General features: G+C 40.9%; 1 protein-coding gene across 1 annotated transcript; it reads right to left on the bottom strand.

The window, feature by feature from the left end:
* Window positions 1-1,076: 1,076 nt before the first annotated feature.
* LOC133943215 (perforin-1-like) lies at window positions 1,077-18,348 on the bottom strand. The gene is made up of 4 exons (XM_062381860.1): window positions 18,058-18,348; window positions 2,632-2,903; window positions 2,327-2,468; window positions 1,077-2,188 (listed from the first exon to the last, which is right to left on the bottom strand). The coding sequence occupies exons 1-4, from the start codon at window positions 18,151-18,153 to the stop codon at window positions 1,400-1,402; spliced, it is 1,299 nt and encodes a 432-aa protein (XP_062237844.1). The 5' UTR covers window positions 18,154-18,348; the 3' UTR covers window positions 1,077-1,399.

The raw sequence follows: 18,348 nt of genomic DNA, 5'->3' as shown, positions 1-18,348 counted from the left end.
TGTATGATTTCTAGATACCTGTTTAAACTTAATAATAAATATTGGAATAAATATGTGTGTGGTTATGTGTGTGGGGATTCAGCAGGAGGACCAGTAGGTACCTGGATGAATTATAATGAAAGAAGTACAGATCCATTGTAAAGGATTTAACAAATCCTTTTACTTCTGACACACGCTCGACCAATCACGAGTCAGTCTCAGCTGTCAATTATGAGGTTTCACCCTGTTTTTATGGCAAAGACTAATTAAAACCAAACTAATCCGAAAATGTACAATTAAAAAATACATCAATGTGATATGAACTACCTACAATGACAGAACAAGATAAATCTTGAGGAGATGGGCTGTTGCCAGCCACCAGGGGGACATGGAGACACTTTGCCTCACTTTCTGAAGCCATCATGTTCTCAGTCCTTATAAACGTTTATGGGATGTATAAGCACCAAGTGGTGAAGTTGCACATTGCAACCAACTGAATACCTCCTCCTCTCCCAAGCATGTAATATAACCCATGGTTGCCTTTTAATGTGAAATGTTTTTTTGAATGGTAATGTTTTTCCTGGTTGAGAGAAGGATGGTCGGTCCTGTGGCTTCCAGGGGCTCCTGGCTTTCACCACACAACGTCATTTGTCTTCTAGCTGAAGAGCTACTCTCTCCCAGGGCCGTGTCCTCTCGTAGTTCTCTTGTCGACGTTTCTGTAACTGCAAGTGTTTTACAGGGTGGGGTTGTTGGCCCCACGCCCAACCCCCAACCTGGAGGACCAGGTGCTGCTTTTCGTCCGGCCTCTACTCTAAAACCTGCCCGGTATGGTTGCACCTACAGGGGGTATGAATACCCGCCGGTATAGCCTTTAGAGTCACGGAGGCACGCAAGCCTCCCCACCACGGCAAGGTAGCAGCCACGGGGGGCTTTTAATGTGAAAGGTCCTCTCTAAATCGAGTGTTCGTTTGTCTGTTCTAAGCACCCGTCAAACAGGACCAATTCTCGATCTTAAACAAGAGCTCATTCTAAGTTGATAAAAACAAATGTTTGAGCGTGTCAGTGCAGCAAAATACAATTAAAGGTAACAGCCAAAGTATTTAGCCATGTCTTGAATCGACATTTCTTTATTTGGTTATGTATGATGGAAGAAGGACATTGACTTTGGTTAATAAATGCAGAAACATTACAAGACATTGTTTACATAGAAGACAACTGGTTTCTGGTTTAATTAATGTTTACTACAAGATTATAATATTACATTTTTATGTTTATAGTTCAAATGTAATTATAAAATGCCAAATATATTACACTTAAACATCATCTATATATGTAAATCCATGTTGAAACATTGTCACCAACAACCTATTAAGCAATTGGGGGAGTAGCTTCCACACCTAATGGATCTCAAGTGAGCATCTCATGTGACGGAGTAGGTGAATTCAAGAGATCCGGGAATTTGACTGAACTCACAGATCATATCGTGAGTTCCCCTCTCAACATAATTCGAACATGTCACAATGTGGTCATCATAGTGCACATCCTCGTCCCAGACTTCCAACCTCAGCTTGTGAGACAGTTCAACATAACCAAAATCAAAGGTTTGGTACCACCGTGGGTAATTGTTTTCATCTATCGTATCAGAATACTGGTAATACTTGTGGTAGTAAATTTTCACGTAGGCGTCTGTTCGTGAGAAGGGGTCCGAATTCAAGCGTCTAGCTCTAAGATTCCACAGTCTGAGGGTTCCTCTGCCAGTACGAGTCGGGCGGCTCTTGGAAGCAGGATGCAGCTGGTTCTCTTTAATGTAGAGAGTGACAATGCTTTTCAGATTGGCACTGATCTGCGAGTCCCCCACCAAACGGTGCAGAGGGAGGATGGCGTAGGAAACCACATCAGGTTTGTCGTGGAGGCTGTTCATCCAGCTGCGGTATGCTTCAGATGGGTCTTGCTGGTTGAGGATCCCCCCCCCCCCCCCTCCGATTACCTCGGTCTTGTGGGTTATGAAGGCTTGGTAGGAGCCCATGCTGATACTCATATTGCCCTTCAAGATGTTGTCACATGTGTTGGACAAGGATGCTGTAGCAGGGAGGAGACCTAGAGCCATTTGGAATTCGGACTTCAGGCATTCATTGATCTCGGACTCCGAGTAACCATTCAGTGTGGTCCTGAAGGCAGTGATTCGCTTCACCTTTCCGCCAAGTTTGACCTGGGAAAACAAAAATATTTACTTTTGGCTTTTCAGTAACTATTGTCATCCACATCTGTGTCATTATCTCAGTAAAACACTATGAAAAGATGCATTTATTAAAAGGCGCAGAGAGAAGAGTGTGTGTGTTTCTCTGACCTGGTGTAAATAGTGTGTTCCATAGGTTTCCATCAGACGTCTGTACTCGGCTCTGTCCTGGCTTGTGATTAAACTCGGTGGGAGTCGGTTCAGATGCTTAGTAAATTCTGTACTCAGCTGGGGATGATTAGCCAGCCTGTAGCTGAAGAAACAAAGGACATACAGAGTGCCATGAGGCAATTAGAAAACAATCTTGACCTTTTTGAAACAAACACAATAAACATTCAAATTCACTGAGCGGCCTTAAACCATAGTAACCATGCCGATATATTGTTTCCTTTTGTGTACCATTAGTTCCCCTTTACCTGTAGAAGGTGCAACTGAGTTCATGGGTGGCAAAAGTGGTCATGCCCTCGCCGTGCTGTTGAACAGCAAACTTTGCCAGTTCGGATTTGCTTCCTCCCAGCACTGCCGTGCCAAAGTTGTCGAGGCCCAAATCCACGTTCCAGTTGTTGCTAACCAGGGAGTTGGAGCTGCGCAGCAGGGAATCCACCGAGTGGTGCAGGGCACTAGAAAGCTGCTTACTGCAGCGGCTGAAGGGACGCCAGTCCAGCACCGCCGCTGGAAGCTTCTGAATCTGAGGAGGATTAAAAATGACCGGATGTACATGGTGATGCAGGTGTAGGAAGAAAGCAGTGAAAGGAAGTGGAATACTACAGAGCGGGAGGTGCTCTGAGAGGCCTGAGCAGTCTGGTAGTTTGACTCTACCTGTCGGTTTTGGAACCGGTTGCGACACAGTGTGCAGGGGCTGTTGTCATCCAGGTAAGCTGTGACGTTGATGGCATACGCGCCCGTTCGACTCATCTTCACCACATCGAAGCCCTCTCCTGCCAGGTTGTAGCCTGGGACAGGATAAGCGTTTTCACACTCTGACCCAGAGGCAGTCCAACAGCCATGGACCCTGCAGTCCTCCAACATGACTGACAAAGTCATTATCAACAGAATGAAGTGGCTCCGTTGATTTTTTCCCGCTGGCATGGTGACCTAAATGTAGCAGAGAACACAAAGGTTGAAGATGGTACCATTAAAGTCTAAAATGAGCTTTCTTCTACGGAGGCGTATTGCATTCATTTGAAAATAAAATCTTATTATTTGATGTAATTATCTCGGTAATATATATAATAAATTCTCAATAAAATACAAAAATTTAATAAAAACCTTTTGTTTAATTCTTCTGCTGATTCATTTTTTTCAATATCTTTTTTTTTATCTTGCCATTGAAATAGGCCATCACTTCTCAAAATAACTACATGACTTTAATGCTGTTCCTAGATCCACATATATTAATCAATTTAGTCCTGTTTTGTTAAATGTTAGAATATCAAATTGAATCAAAAGGCTGTTAATTGGGGTGGAATTGCTAGCTCTACTTCCAACCCTTTTCCTTTATCCGGGCTTGGGACCAGCAAAATAATCCAAAAGAGACACTCTGGCAGAGCAAGTTTTTTTATTTTTCTTTTTAAGTTTGGTTTAGTTTTCAGGCCCTGAAAGGATCCAGTTTCACCACGTTCCACACAAGAGGTGTGGAAATGTCACGATTCTTAGATGCATCACGATGTGGACTCTGCATCGATGAAGAGACTGAACTCAATGACTCATGTTTTCAAGTGATCGTGAAGATTCATTGACTCTGACATCCCGCTTTGTAAACCAGGGCAGGAACACCGGCGGCTTTGCGCATGCGCGATTCATTTTTAGTCTGGAGGACGTGGCTCTCCTCTCTGTGCTCTGCCTGCAGCTGGGACTGCTGCGCAAGGCCGCTGGGAGACTGAGGCTACTGGGAGACTGAGGATACTGGGAGACTGACTGCCTGTGAGTGCTCTTGGGCGACGGAGGGGCTCACGGCAGCACCTGTTGCTCGTTGAGGACAGTAACTGCAGAACGATACGTGCTTTCACGTCAGTCTCCAATAACACCAGAAAGTCTAATAACACTAGAAAATTGATGATTTGTCGCTAGAGGATTTAGAAAGTCACCAGATTTAGCGGCAAAGTCGCCAAATTGGCAACACTAAGTACCATTCTCTTGGCACTTGAACCAGTAAATGGTTGGAGCCGCACCCAGTTTAGCCCCTCCTTCTACCGATCCTGGGCAAATCTTCATTTCATGACAGTGCGATTTTGTGTTTAACAAACAATACTTGAATCGGTTAACGTCTTTTGAGTCTTCAGTAAACATGCGCAGTCTCCAGACAAAACTACGCCATTCTTATGTAACATTCAGAAGCTTCGGGGCTGCTTGAATTCTTTCTAAGGCGTATGTCATAATTTTCTTATAAGCGCAGTGCATTCATGTACGTGATGTTGATTCAAGCTAAGGAGTTATGTTTTAATATAAAAAGTTAGGAATGAGAACAAGTTAAAGTATGTATCATATGCTCTTATTCATCTCTGCTTTACAGAAAGCAGTAATCCTGCAGCAGATGTTTTGTCAACAATAAAAACGTGACATGCACTAAAAACGGCCAACTATGAAGAAAGACTAAATGTGACTCTATCAACATCTATTGCACTTCTGTCCATCCTGGGAGAGGGATCCCTCACCTGTGGCTCTCTGAGTTTTCTATGTATTTTTACCCTGTTAAAAGGGTTTTTAGTAGTTTTTCCTTCCTCTTGTCGAGGGAAAGGATGTCACACCATGTTAAAGCCCTATGAGACAAATTGTGATTTGTGAATAAGAGCTATACAAATGAAATTTGATTGTTTGATGATGGATCTTACCTTGGACTGTATTTGTTTTAATGTCCTTCAGTCCGTCTGGTCATCTCCTTTTAGGAGTTGTCAGGCTGTAACTTTTCTGCTGGAATTGAAATAACGGCCGAGGGAGCTTTTGCTGTGCTAAAACACCTATAAGGGAGTTATCCTTCTTCACAGCTATTTATCTGTCTCTCTCTCCCTCCTTTTAATTTGTTATCTCCCTCAATACCATACCAATTTTCTCATTGGTACAAAACTCATGACTGGTTGTGTTTTCAAGTTCGAGACATGCACATTGGTTGGACCACTCTTTACGGGAAATAGATGTGGTTACGTGTGTATGCACGTGCATGTGAGTGTGCACAGTACATGTCTGTTGTGAGTGAATGTGCGATCATGTCTAGTTCATGTCTGGACCTGCCTGTCTGTGTTCTGATAACCTAACCAAAACCATGAGGTCAGCTTTGCCATTTTCTATTTAAAGGTGTGGGTGGAATGTTGTGGTTTTCTCAGTAAGGGCAAGGAACATTCAAAGAGAAACTGAGAAAAATAAAATAAAAGGTTTTCATGCCCTGGTTTGCTGTTATATTTAGTGAACCAATATGCACTTTGGTGCCATATGAACAGACTAGTAGACATGTTAGAAGGCCATTACGCAAATCAGAGCTGTGACCTGATAAAGACTTCGGTGTCTTGCTGCTCTTGTCTCTACTCCGCAGTTCCTCATTTTGACTTTTTGCCCATTTGCGCAATTTATCACACATCTGCGCATAAAAACACATGTGATAAAAAGTTAAAGGCCACAAATTACCTTTCTAAATAGTGGGAATTTAAATGTTTCTGACTTCAGGGGCAACAGTGATTTGTCACCCAGCCACTCTGACTGACTGGAGTTTATATCTAGCTTTGTATCAATTCATAATACTTTTGAAATGTATATTGTTACCTTGTAGAGGATGAATTCACCCTGACTCTCCTTCATTTAGTTTCACAAGAAAACAGTTGTAGGTTCTCTTTCCCTCAGGGACCCAGTGAAGTCCTCTATCTCTCCTGTGGCTCAAGTTTGTCTAATTCGATTACTGAGAGATCAAATTGGTGTCAGTGTGTTTACCAAAAACAAACATCCACAGTTTGCTCCAATTAAATTAGTTTTCATCCTCTTTGCAGTTCACACTGAACTTGTTTTCATCTTTGGTTGTGTAATGAGTCTCTTTACGGATTTCCAATGTTCAGGGGTTGTTGCATCCCATGTTCTTCAACATGTCCTAGCCTCTCCTTTATATCCAACCAGAAATAACACTATTCCTGCCATATTCCAAACATCTTTTATATAAAGACTGCAGGTTTCTGTTTGTGAAGCAGCAACGATTCAATGTGATCAATGCTCATTTATTAACTACATAACGCTAAAGACCCACAACTGGGTTTGTTTTTTACACAGCCCTGTTGTGAAGTTTATCACGCTCGTTGGCCATAAATGAAGAATGTGGGAAAAGTTTTGTTATTAGAACGGTGGACATCTGTGTTTAGGTGGTCCAGTGATTCATCAGCTGTGTGAGTTGGATCATGACAAATTTCTGCATCTTGAGCAGGACTAGCTGGAATTAGGAAAAAGCACAGATTTAAAAAATAGTTTAAAGACATTTTTTATCAGCTTATCTTTTTAAACTATGCCTGGCCCACTGCTGGGTCTGTAGAAAATCATATAATGCCTCCAATCATAGTTCAAAGGTTTATTGAAATGAATGACAAAAGTTATATTTTGTTGTGCGTTTAGTTAATGTGCCTAATATGATTCACTAAACAGCTTGTGTAATGGTCTGGTGATAAAACGTGATTTTTTTATTTTATAGAATTTTATCAACATTTGCATCTAATTGTGTAATACAATGTTGTGTTCTCGACAAATTGTGTGATTTGAGGTGAAACTGAAATATACGGTTGTGTGGGAGCACATGAGCTCTTACATCACGTCATGGCTGCTTTCTTTCCCAGTCGGCTCTTCTTAAACAATGCCCCCCCCCCTAAAAAAATGAGATCGAGACACATCACCCCAGGGTGATGCCGATCAACATGTTTGTGTTCGGTCTGCTGGGATGCTGCTCCACGCTACAGGAGTCCAAGTTCGGCCTCAGCTTTGTAAGTATGTGTGAGACAGGAGAGATAGTTCACTCTCTACTGGTCCTCTCATTTGCTTGACATCTGTTTCCTCAGCTGTAGAGCCTGAAGGTGAAAGTGCAACTATACACATATGTCAGCTCAGTTTATTATCTTTCATTTTTTTGGTGCTTATTTATTTGTCCTTAGCGTCTGTTCGTCCTTTCACTCAGATTTTTCTTGACATCTTATTTCCTCTGTTTCCTCCTCTCCAGTTCTTTCTGGTCATCATGATGATGTTTGCGGCTGAAGTTGCTGCCCTGGTGTTTAGCTTCATCTACCAGGGCAAGGTGAGTCACAAACGTTTTCTATATCACACAATGTCTGCTGCTGAGCATAAACTTTATTGAATAAATTTCCTCTTCATTACTTAATTTGTTCCGGCACACATCATGTTTTTCATCATGTATTGTGTGTGTCCAGATCAGCAGAGACCTTGAGCGCTCTATGAATGAGTCCTTCTCAATGTATGATGGTCAGGGCACTGAGACCAAAGGTGTGGACTACTTGCAGTCTCAGGTTGGTATTATGTTCTGCTGTATATAAATAGTTGGTACTTTTATACTTCTGCTTTGTTGGCTTTCATTTCCTTCCCTTGAGCTTTCGTTTTAATCCCCAATCTCTCTTATGGCCTCTGAAGAAAAAATCCATTTGATCACATAAACAGCTAAAACACAGGATACAAACACATAGATTTTTATGTGGTGTACATATTTTGATTATATATTTGGATAACTGGCCAGATCATGAGACAAGAGTGCAATTAAAAACAGCTGAGTAGTTGTACGATTATTTTAAATGAGACAACCCCGATCCTTAAAATATAAGAAAGGATTTTCTTTTTGAAAAATGTAAATGCGTTGATAGCGAATAGTCATATTCCTGTGTCTGGGTTTTCTCCAAGTACTCTGGCTTCTTCCCCAAGTGCAAAGTCAGGCAGACCCTTAAAAGGACGACCAGTATTGACGACGGGTGGATAATGCATGGTCTGTGGGAAATGCTAACTGAAGTAGAAGTTGGAGGTTGTAGGTTAAGGGGGCGGATCCTTCCCTTACTTATTTATCGTATTGCGTCTTCCTTACCCTCTATTTTTTTTATCATTTTGTTCATGTTGCCTGGTTTTTTAACCCCCCTCTCTTTTTCTCTTCGACTCTGTGCAGCTGCAGTGCTGTGGAGTTAACAATTACAGCAGCTGGGCCAACACGACCTGGTTCAGCAGCCAAAACAACACAGTGCCTCTGTCCTGTTGTAAGAACAGCACCACACAGTGCACTGGCAGCCTGGACCAACCAAACCTGCTCCGAGTACTCCGCATTATTGATACCCTCTACACTTGTGTGTGTCTTTTAGGGCTGTCAGGTCAAGCTGCAGAGCCTCATAGAGGATGTGTGGGGATACGCCATGCTGGTCATTCTGGGCTTCGCCGTTGTCAAGGTAAAGACGGCTGCAGTTAGCCTGAGACAAACACACACTCCAGCAGATGTGAAAGAGCATTGTTCAACACAGTATTTCTGCGAAAACATAATTAATATGTTCCCAATGAGTTGGTGAGTCAACGGTTACTGGAAACAGTCCAGGGACTTTGTGGAGAAACAGTTGGCTGACGCCTATACACTCCTTCACATAGTTTTAGTGCATGATTCATCTAACCTAGAGCCCTTGAGCTAGTTGGGTTGTATGTGATAGCTCATCAGAGGAGGAAAACAGGAGGATTTACTGTTGAATGAAGATAAAATAGAGGATTTTATGTCTCTAAATCCACTTATGTGAAAGATGGTAGTGCTCAGTCCAAGGCTAATCTTTAAAACAGAAAAGACATTTCAGTATTCATCAATCAAATGAATCAAATTTTATTTGTATCACCCATATTTACAAATTACAATTTGTATAATAGGGTTTAACAAGGTGCAACATTCTCTGTTCTTAACCCTCAACAAGAGTAAGGAGGAAAAAAACATTAACAGGGGAAAAAAAATATTTATTCAGAAAACTCTCTGTATGGAATCTCATCCTTATTCTTGCACATATAGACCACTTTGTACTTCAGAGAACGAATTCAGTCCTTGATCATCCAACTCAAATACAGAGCTTACTTGTAACCTTTTATGCTCCATTCCAGATGTAACTTCCATTCAAAATATGTTTGAAGAGCTTTGTGTCCGATTACCTTTATTGTTTCCTGTTGCAGTTCTTCGGGATGACGAGCGTATGTGTGATCACCTGTAGAAGTGGCAACCAGAGGAGTGGCTACCAGCCTCTCTATGCCTGAAGTCCTCCACAACCTCCACCCCTAGGTGTGCTGACCACTTGAAAACAAAAGGCCTCCTTATTCTGCTGTGTACTGAAGCATACAGGTCAAACATGTAGAAGTCTAATGGAACACAGTAGAGCAAGTACCTCCGCCAAGGCACAACAATCCTACACACCGCTCTCTAGTTCTTATCATAGAAATAAAAAAAGATTAAAAAGAAAGTGGTCTGACACATTGAATGGTTTCTGCCCATCCCTCCACAAACTTTGTGGAAATTGGTTTAGTGGCTTTTTGTGAATCCTGCTGACAAACACAAAACCGCAAACAAATGCAGGTTAAAACATAGATTCCTTGGTGGAGAATTTCATATAAACAACACACATTGGGAAAACTCAAAATCACATTTCCCCTCAGACAAGATCCACATGAATAAGTCCAATTTTGAGTAATTGTCCTAATGTCCCTCAGGAGATTTGTATGAGTCTGAGGTGTCCATGTTGGTTGAGCTGTCAAAGGTTTCCTCACTATCACAGGCCAACCACAGTGAAACAATTTTTCAGTAATAAAATTGTTGGAAATACTGACCCCTGTTGGATTTTGTTAGCAGTTTTCTCCTTGCTGCTGGATCACGTTGATATTCCAGAGAACATTCTTCTTCGACATGTATTGTAGCAAAAGATTGCAAACTATGTTTTAAGCTTTTTGTGATCATGAACCAAATAAATTAAAATCAGTTAAACGCCTTATTTAGAATTGCAACTGACAAATGGATGAAGTATATGCATATAATGTTAAATGGTCAGTTGACTGTATTTAATTAAGTCACAGTTCTAGTACGTAGTTTGACGATTGGTTGTTATTGTGTGTCTAAATTAAAAATGTCAATTTTTCACAATAATTTGGAGGTTGGTGCAGTTTTATCACGTCCCTGTGTTACCTCGTCTTCTGTGTGTTGTTAACTGTACAATATTAAATGAGTTAATGTTCTATTATAAGTAGAACATTAGTTGTACCACAAATAATAATAAAAATAATAATAATAATTTTTAAATAGCACTTTTAAAAACAAAGTAACAAAGTTCTTTGTTAAGCAAAACAGAAGAAATAAATATATAGAATTAGAAAATGACACAATATAAAATAATTAAAATAATCAAATCAAATGAAGTCGGGGTTACAAGGATCCCATTGTGACTTCAATAGATAAAAGAAAGCCCAGTAAATGCATGTTTACTGTGTATAAATGAATATGGTATTAAGGGGGGGACAGATACAGTTTTGTGTGCTGCTGTACCAATGCACGATGCTGGCCTCTTCTTAAGCAGCAGTGTTGGGGTCATGTCAGGTTAGTGTCAAATAGTCCACGTGCACATCATCACAATAACAAATTTTGAAACTAACACTTTAGTAGCACTTAAATGGCACTTACTTATAGCACTCTGTATTTTTTCTCTATTTTGAAGAAATTGTACTTTCTTGATTCTTATCGTCCTTGGTATGTACCCTCGGGTTTGAATGCACTTATTGTAAGTCGCTTTGGATAAAAGCGTCAGCTAAATGAAATGTAATGTAATGTAAAGTAATAAATGTAACACAGCACAGTACAGGTCCCCCACTGATGAGGGTGTAGATTTAATTGATTTAAAATAGCTTGCTGTTTTCATAAATTCTTCAAACCAGATATTCCTTAAATGTATTTGTCTTCCCCTTCGAAACTCTCAATCCTGTAATAACCAAATCCAATACAACACATAAGGACTCCATCAGGATAACAGCACTTTGTCATAAATTTTGTTTTTTTGTATGTTTAGTTGCAGTCACAAAGAAATCCCTGCAGGTGGCGCTAGGAAACCTGCTCTGAGTTTGAAGTTCTCTACCAGCAGTTGTTGTGATGAAGAGGCCGGAGAAAGCCTCATGTGAATTAATTAGAAGACGAGAATACATATTAAACATTCCCTTCCACTGTGTCTCTCCCCTCTTTGGGCTCTCCAGATCCGCACACACCACAAAAGGCACTCGGAGGAGGCCAACCACAGCAGATGTTGTCACAGGGACATTTCAGCCTGACCTCTAATTTATAGATTTTTCTCCTTTTTCTAGCTAGACAGGAATGTGTTGGAGGGAGGAAATCTGAGGAGGACACACAATGCTGCTGCTTTGCTGCCGTCGGACGCTCAAAGAGGAAGACTCTTTCCCTGTGTTCGATCCAAGAACTCTTGTCCAGAGAATTCCTTCATGTTTCCTGTAACATGTCTGTTAGGAATTTGTTTTCTCTTTCCTTACGTATCTCTGAGATTCAGCTTTGAACAAGTCACAAAGACCCCGGCTTAGCACAAATCGTTAATATCCGAACTGGGTCACATGGTTGATAAAAGGGGATACTTCCTTTTACTATATCACAATCAAGGAGAGGTGGCATTTCAAAGACAATTCCCTCTAGATGAGACCATTGCTTTGCTGTTTCATGCGTGGGTATATGATTACGGTTCATTGGAATGTGGTCTTTATTGTAGGAGGGAGGACTGTAGCCTCTTACACGCAGTCCAATTACTCTTTGACTCTTCAAAATGGTATTTTCTCCAAGCACAGTGGTCAGTTTAGATTTTACAGGGTAGGCATTTGCTTGTATCTGATTGGCTACTTCTTCATAGATGAGAGTGCTGTCACTTTGGGTGTCTAACAATGGATACATAAGCTGCTCACTAGATGGGTTTTTGGCTGTGGACAACCACACTTGGACGATCATGGAGGTGATGTCTGATTGGCCCACTCTAGTAACATTAAGTGCTGTAACCACTGTGGTTTCATTAGCCGTGTTTGGAGCTGTGTTCGAACTGCATACAGTCCCCTCTCCACCTGTGGGTGCTCTATGGGTGTAATCATGGAGACAGGTAGGGTGCTAACTCTTACCTGTCTTCGGACTGTTATATTGTTATGTTTTGTTTTGTTTTGTTTTGTTTTGTTTTGTTTTGTTTTGTTTTGTTTTGTTTTGTTATGTTTGTTTTGTGATGTGTATTCTTTGTAAGTAACTGAGAGCCACTTTACCGAGTCAAATTCCCTGTTTGTGCAAACTTACTTGGCCAATAAACCTGATTCTGATTCTGATACATCACATGTGTGCCGGTGACTACATTCCCTTGTGTTGTGACATGGGTTCATACATCCGAAGCACAGCTTATACTCCATCACATATGATCGTCGCTCCTTAAGAGACTTCCTTGTGAACACTGGGCACCTTGGGAACTGATGTTTGTCATCTTTGCAACACATGCAGGGGGGTTTGGATCTCACACCGTTTGCTCCTGCTTCATCACTGCTTGTGATGGTTTGCATCGTGAGGACATTGGCTTTGTTTCCTCTTATTTCCTTTGTGAATTTTTTGTTGTGAAATGTGTTAGATGAGTGAAGAGCGTGTAGACAAGTGACCGGGTTGCATGCTATCTCTGCTTTCATGTTCACAAAGTTATCAAAGTCTTCAAAGGGAGGGGGGGGATTCCAACGGGCTGTTAAACCAATCAGGGAGTTTCTTTATCAACTTTTGAGTTGAGTTCTGCTGAATGCAGACATAATGTTCAGTATATCTCTTTTTCACTTCTTTAAAGTTCATTGAGTTGTAGATTTAATTCTTAGTTGATAGAAGATGTCAACACACACTCAATAACTCACAATGACAAAATCAAATGTAGTTAAAATAAGATAACATGGGATATCTCTTTTATAAAAGTTCAGTCAGGAACAGTCTCATGATCATTAAACTTGTATAAACGCTCCCAGGACAATGCAGAAGACTCCCCAGGAAACTGATGAACATTTTACACTTTGGATCCTTGTAACAACTCTGAACTAGAAAAGGTGGAGGCCTGGATAGTGGAGGTTAAACCAGTGACAGTGGTGTGAGGCAGCACTGGTGGAGCAGGGACCAGTTTGTCATATTGTTAATGGTTGTGAATCAGCTGCTGGGGCACTCGACTGCTCGGTCGTACAATGTAATGTACGACAAAGGGATTCTCTCATGTATGACTCCTCATATGTGTATTTAGATCGCCCCTTAGGCAAAATCCTTTATCACACTCAGAGCAACTAAACGGCTTCTCTCCTGTATGAATCCTCATATGTTTCTTAAGATGGTCCCTTTGGCGAAATCCTTTATCACACTCAGAGCAACTAAATGGTTTCTCTCCTGTATGACTCCTCATGTGTGTATTTAGACGTTCCTTTTGGTTAAATCTTTTACCACACTCAGAGCAACAAAACGGTGTCTCTCATGTATGAATCCTCATATGTCTATTTAGATGGCCCCTATGGTTAAATCTTTTACCACACTCGAAGCAACATAACAATTTTAATCCAATATCACTTAGAGGCTGTTTGTTATTTCTTGTATTTAAACAAGTCTGAGGTTCCCTGGTCTCCATCCAATCAGCCTCACTCTCTTCAGTCTCAGAAGAATCTTCAGTCTTGTCCTCAGTACCTTGTTGTAAACGTCCATCAGGACCTGAGTTCCTGGCTGGTTCTGGTCCTCCACAGTCCGCTCTGTTCTCCTTCGTCTCACTCGGATGAAGCTTTGACGATTGGGATTTTTGAACAATCACATTCAGGAAGTAGAGATGTTGAGGCCGTTTACAGTTTGAGGCCAAATAAACAATTGTTATTTGGAGGCCAGGGCGAGGGGACATAGTTAGTTGGTTAAGCTGCTTTCAGACAAGATCTGTGCGTAAAACTCAGAGAAATGTGTCCAGGCTTTCTGTTTCAGATATGATCAACACAGCAGCAGGTTGTCTGCACAGACTCGTTCACAACAGCATCAAATCCTCCTCATTATTCAGGTGAGAGGTGGAGCAGCCGGAAGCAGCAGACAGAGACAGAAAGGGGCGTATTAACTTTGTTGCTCGAGCTGATGCTAGCTAACGTTAGCCTGTGAGCGGTTCTTCTAGGGACTGACCTGCTCTTTGCAGCTGGACTATGTCCTTCGTCACGACATCGAGCAGCCTCCTCTCACGGCTGATCTCCCACTGGGACTGCTCCTCTTTTTCTTCGAACTCTGCAAAGATTTCCTCAAGCGCTGCGAGGAACTCCTCCTCCGCCGCTGTGAGCTGCTCGGTGAGCATCGCTCTCAGTGTCGGGACTTGATCCTTTACATCTCCTTTCTCCATTAAATTAAATAAACTCTCAGTTAAGGATGAATCTTGATCGTATCTCGCTGTTAACAAGGTTTGTGGAAATGTCCCTATTCTTAGAGAGAGAGAGAGAAGTCGCCTTTGCAAGAGATAAAGATTCCTATGGTCTATAGCCGCTGATACTGTCACTTAAGGTGTGCAGTTGTTTGTTGACGGCTCAGCATCAGGGGATTCATCATCCATGTATGTCCGAGATACAAAACATCGTGTTTTGATGACGTGTTATCAAACATTGACGCCACGCCGCGGTCACACCGTGTGACGATCAAGAGCTGTATAGAAGGAGGAACTAGTGGTCCGCGAACGAAACAGCGCCCTCATCTGGAAGAGCTGCCTTATTGTTTTGTGACAAACTGTTTTCGCTCATCAATGTTATAAATATTTATATTTTGCTTATGTTCTCAGTTACACGAGGCATCTTTTGCACTGGTTGATGGTTTCTATGACTGTTTCCCCTGTTAATAGGGTTTTTCCTCACTCTTTTTGAGGGTTAAGGGCAGAGAATGTTACACTTTGTTAAACCCTACATGACACAATTGTGATTTCTTTACATTGACTTGTTAGAATGACAATTAGCGACTGGATGAGCAAGAAACCATGGCGAAGCGTACCAATCCATGTTAAGTTTTTTGTGTTTTCTGCAGCCAGGACAAAAATGACAGCAAAAGTGATCCACGCAGCCACAAAATGATGGTAAACTGGAGCCTTAAATACTAGGCCACTGAGTCTACCATTCCCAGGTGTTCCTTATTTCTTAGTATCTGCTAGATTTTTAGACACAATTTTATAAAGCACTTGAAACATCATATTTACAATTAATATACTCTAATGCAGTCGATTACCTGATTGGAAGTGTGTTATTCAAAGTTCAAATTGCTCTGTGCAAATCCTGCTAATAAAGTACCAGTAATGTTATGAAAGTGTGAAGTGCTGTTATTTATGTGCACAGTTCAAATATTTGTTAAAGTGCAATTAATACAGAACCCCAATTGTGCAATATTTACAAGGCATACGCCTACAGCTACTAGTAATGAAGTTCCCTTTGTTACTTTGCTTTACAAATAAAACATGATTGATTATTATTTAAAACAATTAACATTAACATGACATGAGCATTTAGTAATAAAGGCTGCAGATGAATACATTTAATTTAGCAGTATGTACAAATAAAGTATATGTATATATATATATATATATATATACTCATATTTTGTTACTCTGTTCATAAATTTTACTTGATTTATTAAAATGATTATTAAAAAAACAATTATCTTAACATTTTGTGATTTTAAAATTCTGATTCACCATGATATATTTACTTTTGCCTATACTTAAATACAAAATTATAGTGGTTTGAATGGTGCACTCAGAGTTAAGATTTCTCTCTTCCCAGTGGGGAGATAAATTATAGTTTTGCTAAAATGCAGGATGCAAAGAGTCCAAGAGATAGCATTCATACAGGAAATTAGCTTGTTAAGTGAAAACCATTAGAATATTAGAATGCCACTTATTACCCTTCACCTTCACTTTGCTTTGATCTGCATCTGCATCTTCTCTCACCCCCACCACATCCCTCTACCACGTTCAAATTGCACCTAGAGACATTTTTGTTTGTCTGGTCATGATACACCTGTGTATCAATTTTTGTGAAGATTGGTCAATGTGAACATGTTCCAGGGGTCTCGGAGGGTACCATTGAGACATTTTGCGACGCCAATTGAAATTCCTCCAGAATACGTACATTTTCACCACTTTCTAACTGTCTGCAAATTTTGGTAAGAATTTGAGTGTGTTAAAGCCCTCAAAAAGCCAATTCATTTGTCTGAATAATAATAATAATAACAATTTCAATAGGACATCCCACTGTCTTGTGCTTGGGCCCAAAATAAAACTGATCCGACACATGTGATCACGTTCAATCTTAATAAGCTGTACCTTATGTTATCGGTTGCAAGAGCTAATATCATATTACATTGTATGACGTCGGAAGTTGACGTCACTTAAATCATATGATAAATGATGGGGAAGAAGGAGAATTACCAAGTGCTTCACAAGGTAGAGAAATAAAACAGACGAGTCACAAATTCATCAGATTTTAAAAAGACATCACTTACTAAAAATTTCATATAAAACCAATTTAATCTGGGACAATAAAAGATTGAATACATAAATAAAAAACAGAAAAGACACTTCATAGAAAATATAAATCACAGTTTCCAAAGCAACATGAAGGCTCCATGTCTGAAGCATGAAATAGTCGGGCCATGTATTTTAGCTTTATTTTGTGGCATGCAGCTTTCAAATGATCTGACTTGAGATAACTTCAACATAAACTTCTGAAATAAAGCCCTGTTTGTCCTTCAGGTGGTGAGGGAGTCATACCTGAAGATATGGCATCTTTACTGAAACTTCACTGGGAATGTGATACACAAACACATGAAACCTGAGACGTTTTTGAAAGCATTCCTTTGATCCTGGCCAGAAACTACTGAGAATCATATGCTGCATGTTCTGAAAATTAATTCTGATTGACTGAATTTACCTGCTCTGAGTTTATGTTCTTACTTTGTCTATGAGACCAGGATTTTTCAGAGAAGGCTGAACAACAACAACTTAGCCTTTTTACTAATATGCACATCACATGTTACATTTAAGATTCCAAATTGTAGAAACTTGAAAGAACGTGGTTTTAAGAAGTTCAGCGAGAAATGGAGAACACCATCAACTGTTTGGTACTGAACATATAGGCTGAAACAAAGTTCTAATATCTGAAGTGTATTGAACAAAGCCTTGTGTCATATACATTTAGATAACTGTACTTTATGCTGGTAAGGACACTGAGAAGCCTGATGAGATATTCAGAATTGTTTTATGGTAATGATTCTTTCACAATAGGTGGTGCTCTGAGAATGGCACCTGACAGTGTTGCACCCTTGTCATTCCAGCCAGTGATTTTAAAACACACTAGTAAAACACACCGTTAGTGTGTAAGGCTGTGCGGCCTTAAACCATTTTAACCATGCCGATATTGTTTTTGTTTTGTGTACCATTAGTTCCCCTTTACCTGTAGAAGGTGCAACTGAGTTCATGGGTGGCAAAAGTGGTCATGCCCTCGCTGTGCTGTTGAACAGCAAACTTTGACAGTTTGGATTTGCTTCCTCCCAGCACTGCCGTGCCAAAAATGTCAAAGCCCAAATCCACGTTCCAGTTGTTGCTAACCAGGGAATGCCCTGCACCAGTGGTGCAGGGCACTAGAAAGCTGCTTACTGCAGCGGCTGAAGGGACGCCAGTCCAGCACGGCCGCTGGAAGCTTCTGAATCTGAGGAGGATTAAAAATGACCGGATGTACATGGGGATGCAGGTGTAGGAAGAAACCAGTGAAAGAAAATAGAATACAACAGAGCGGGAGGTGCTCTGAGAGGCCTGAGCAGTCTGGTAGTTTGACTCTACCTGTCCGTTTTCTAACCGGTTGGGACACAGTGTGCAGGGGCTGTTGTCATCCAGGTAAGCTGTGACGTTGATGGCATACGTGCCCGTTCGACTCATCTTCACCACATCGAAGCCCTCTCCTGCCAGGTTGTAGCCTGGGACAGGAGGAACGTTTTCACACTCTGACCCAGAGGCAGTCCAACAGCCATGGACCCTGCAGTCCTCCTACATGACTGACAAAGCCATTATCAACAGAATGAAGCTGCTCCGTTGATGTTTTCCCGCTGGCATGGTGACCTAAATGTAGCAGAG

Source organism: Platichthys flesus, chromosome 3, assembly GCF_949316205.1.
Source record: "Platichthys flesus chromosome 3, fPlaFle2.1, whole genome shotgun sequence".
NCBI classification, from domain to species: Eukaryota; Metazoa; Chordata; class Actinopteri; order Pleuronectiformes; family Pleuronectidae; genus Platichthys; species Platichthys flesus.
This window is presented reverse-complemented; position numbering and strand designations above follow the sequence as displayed.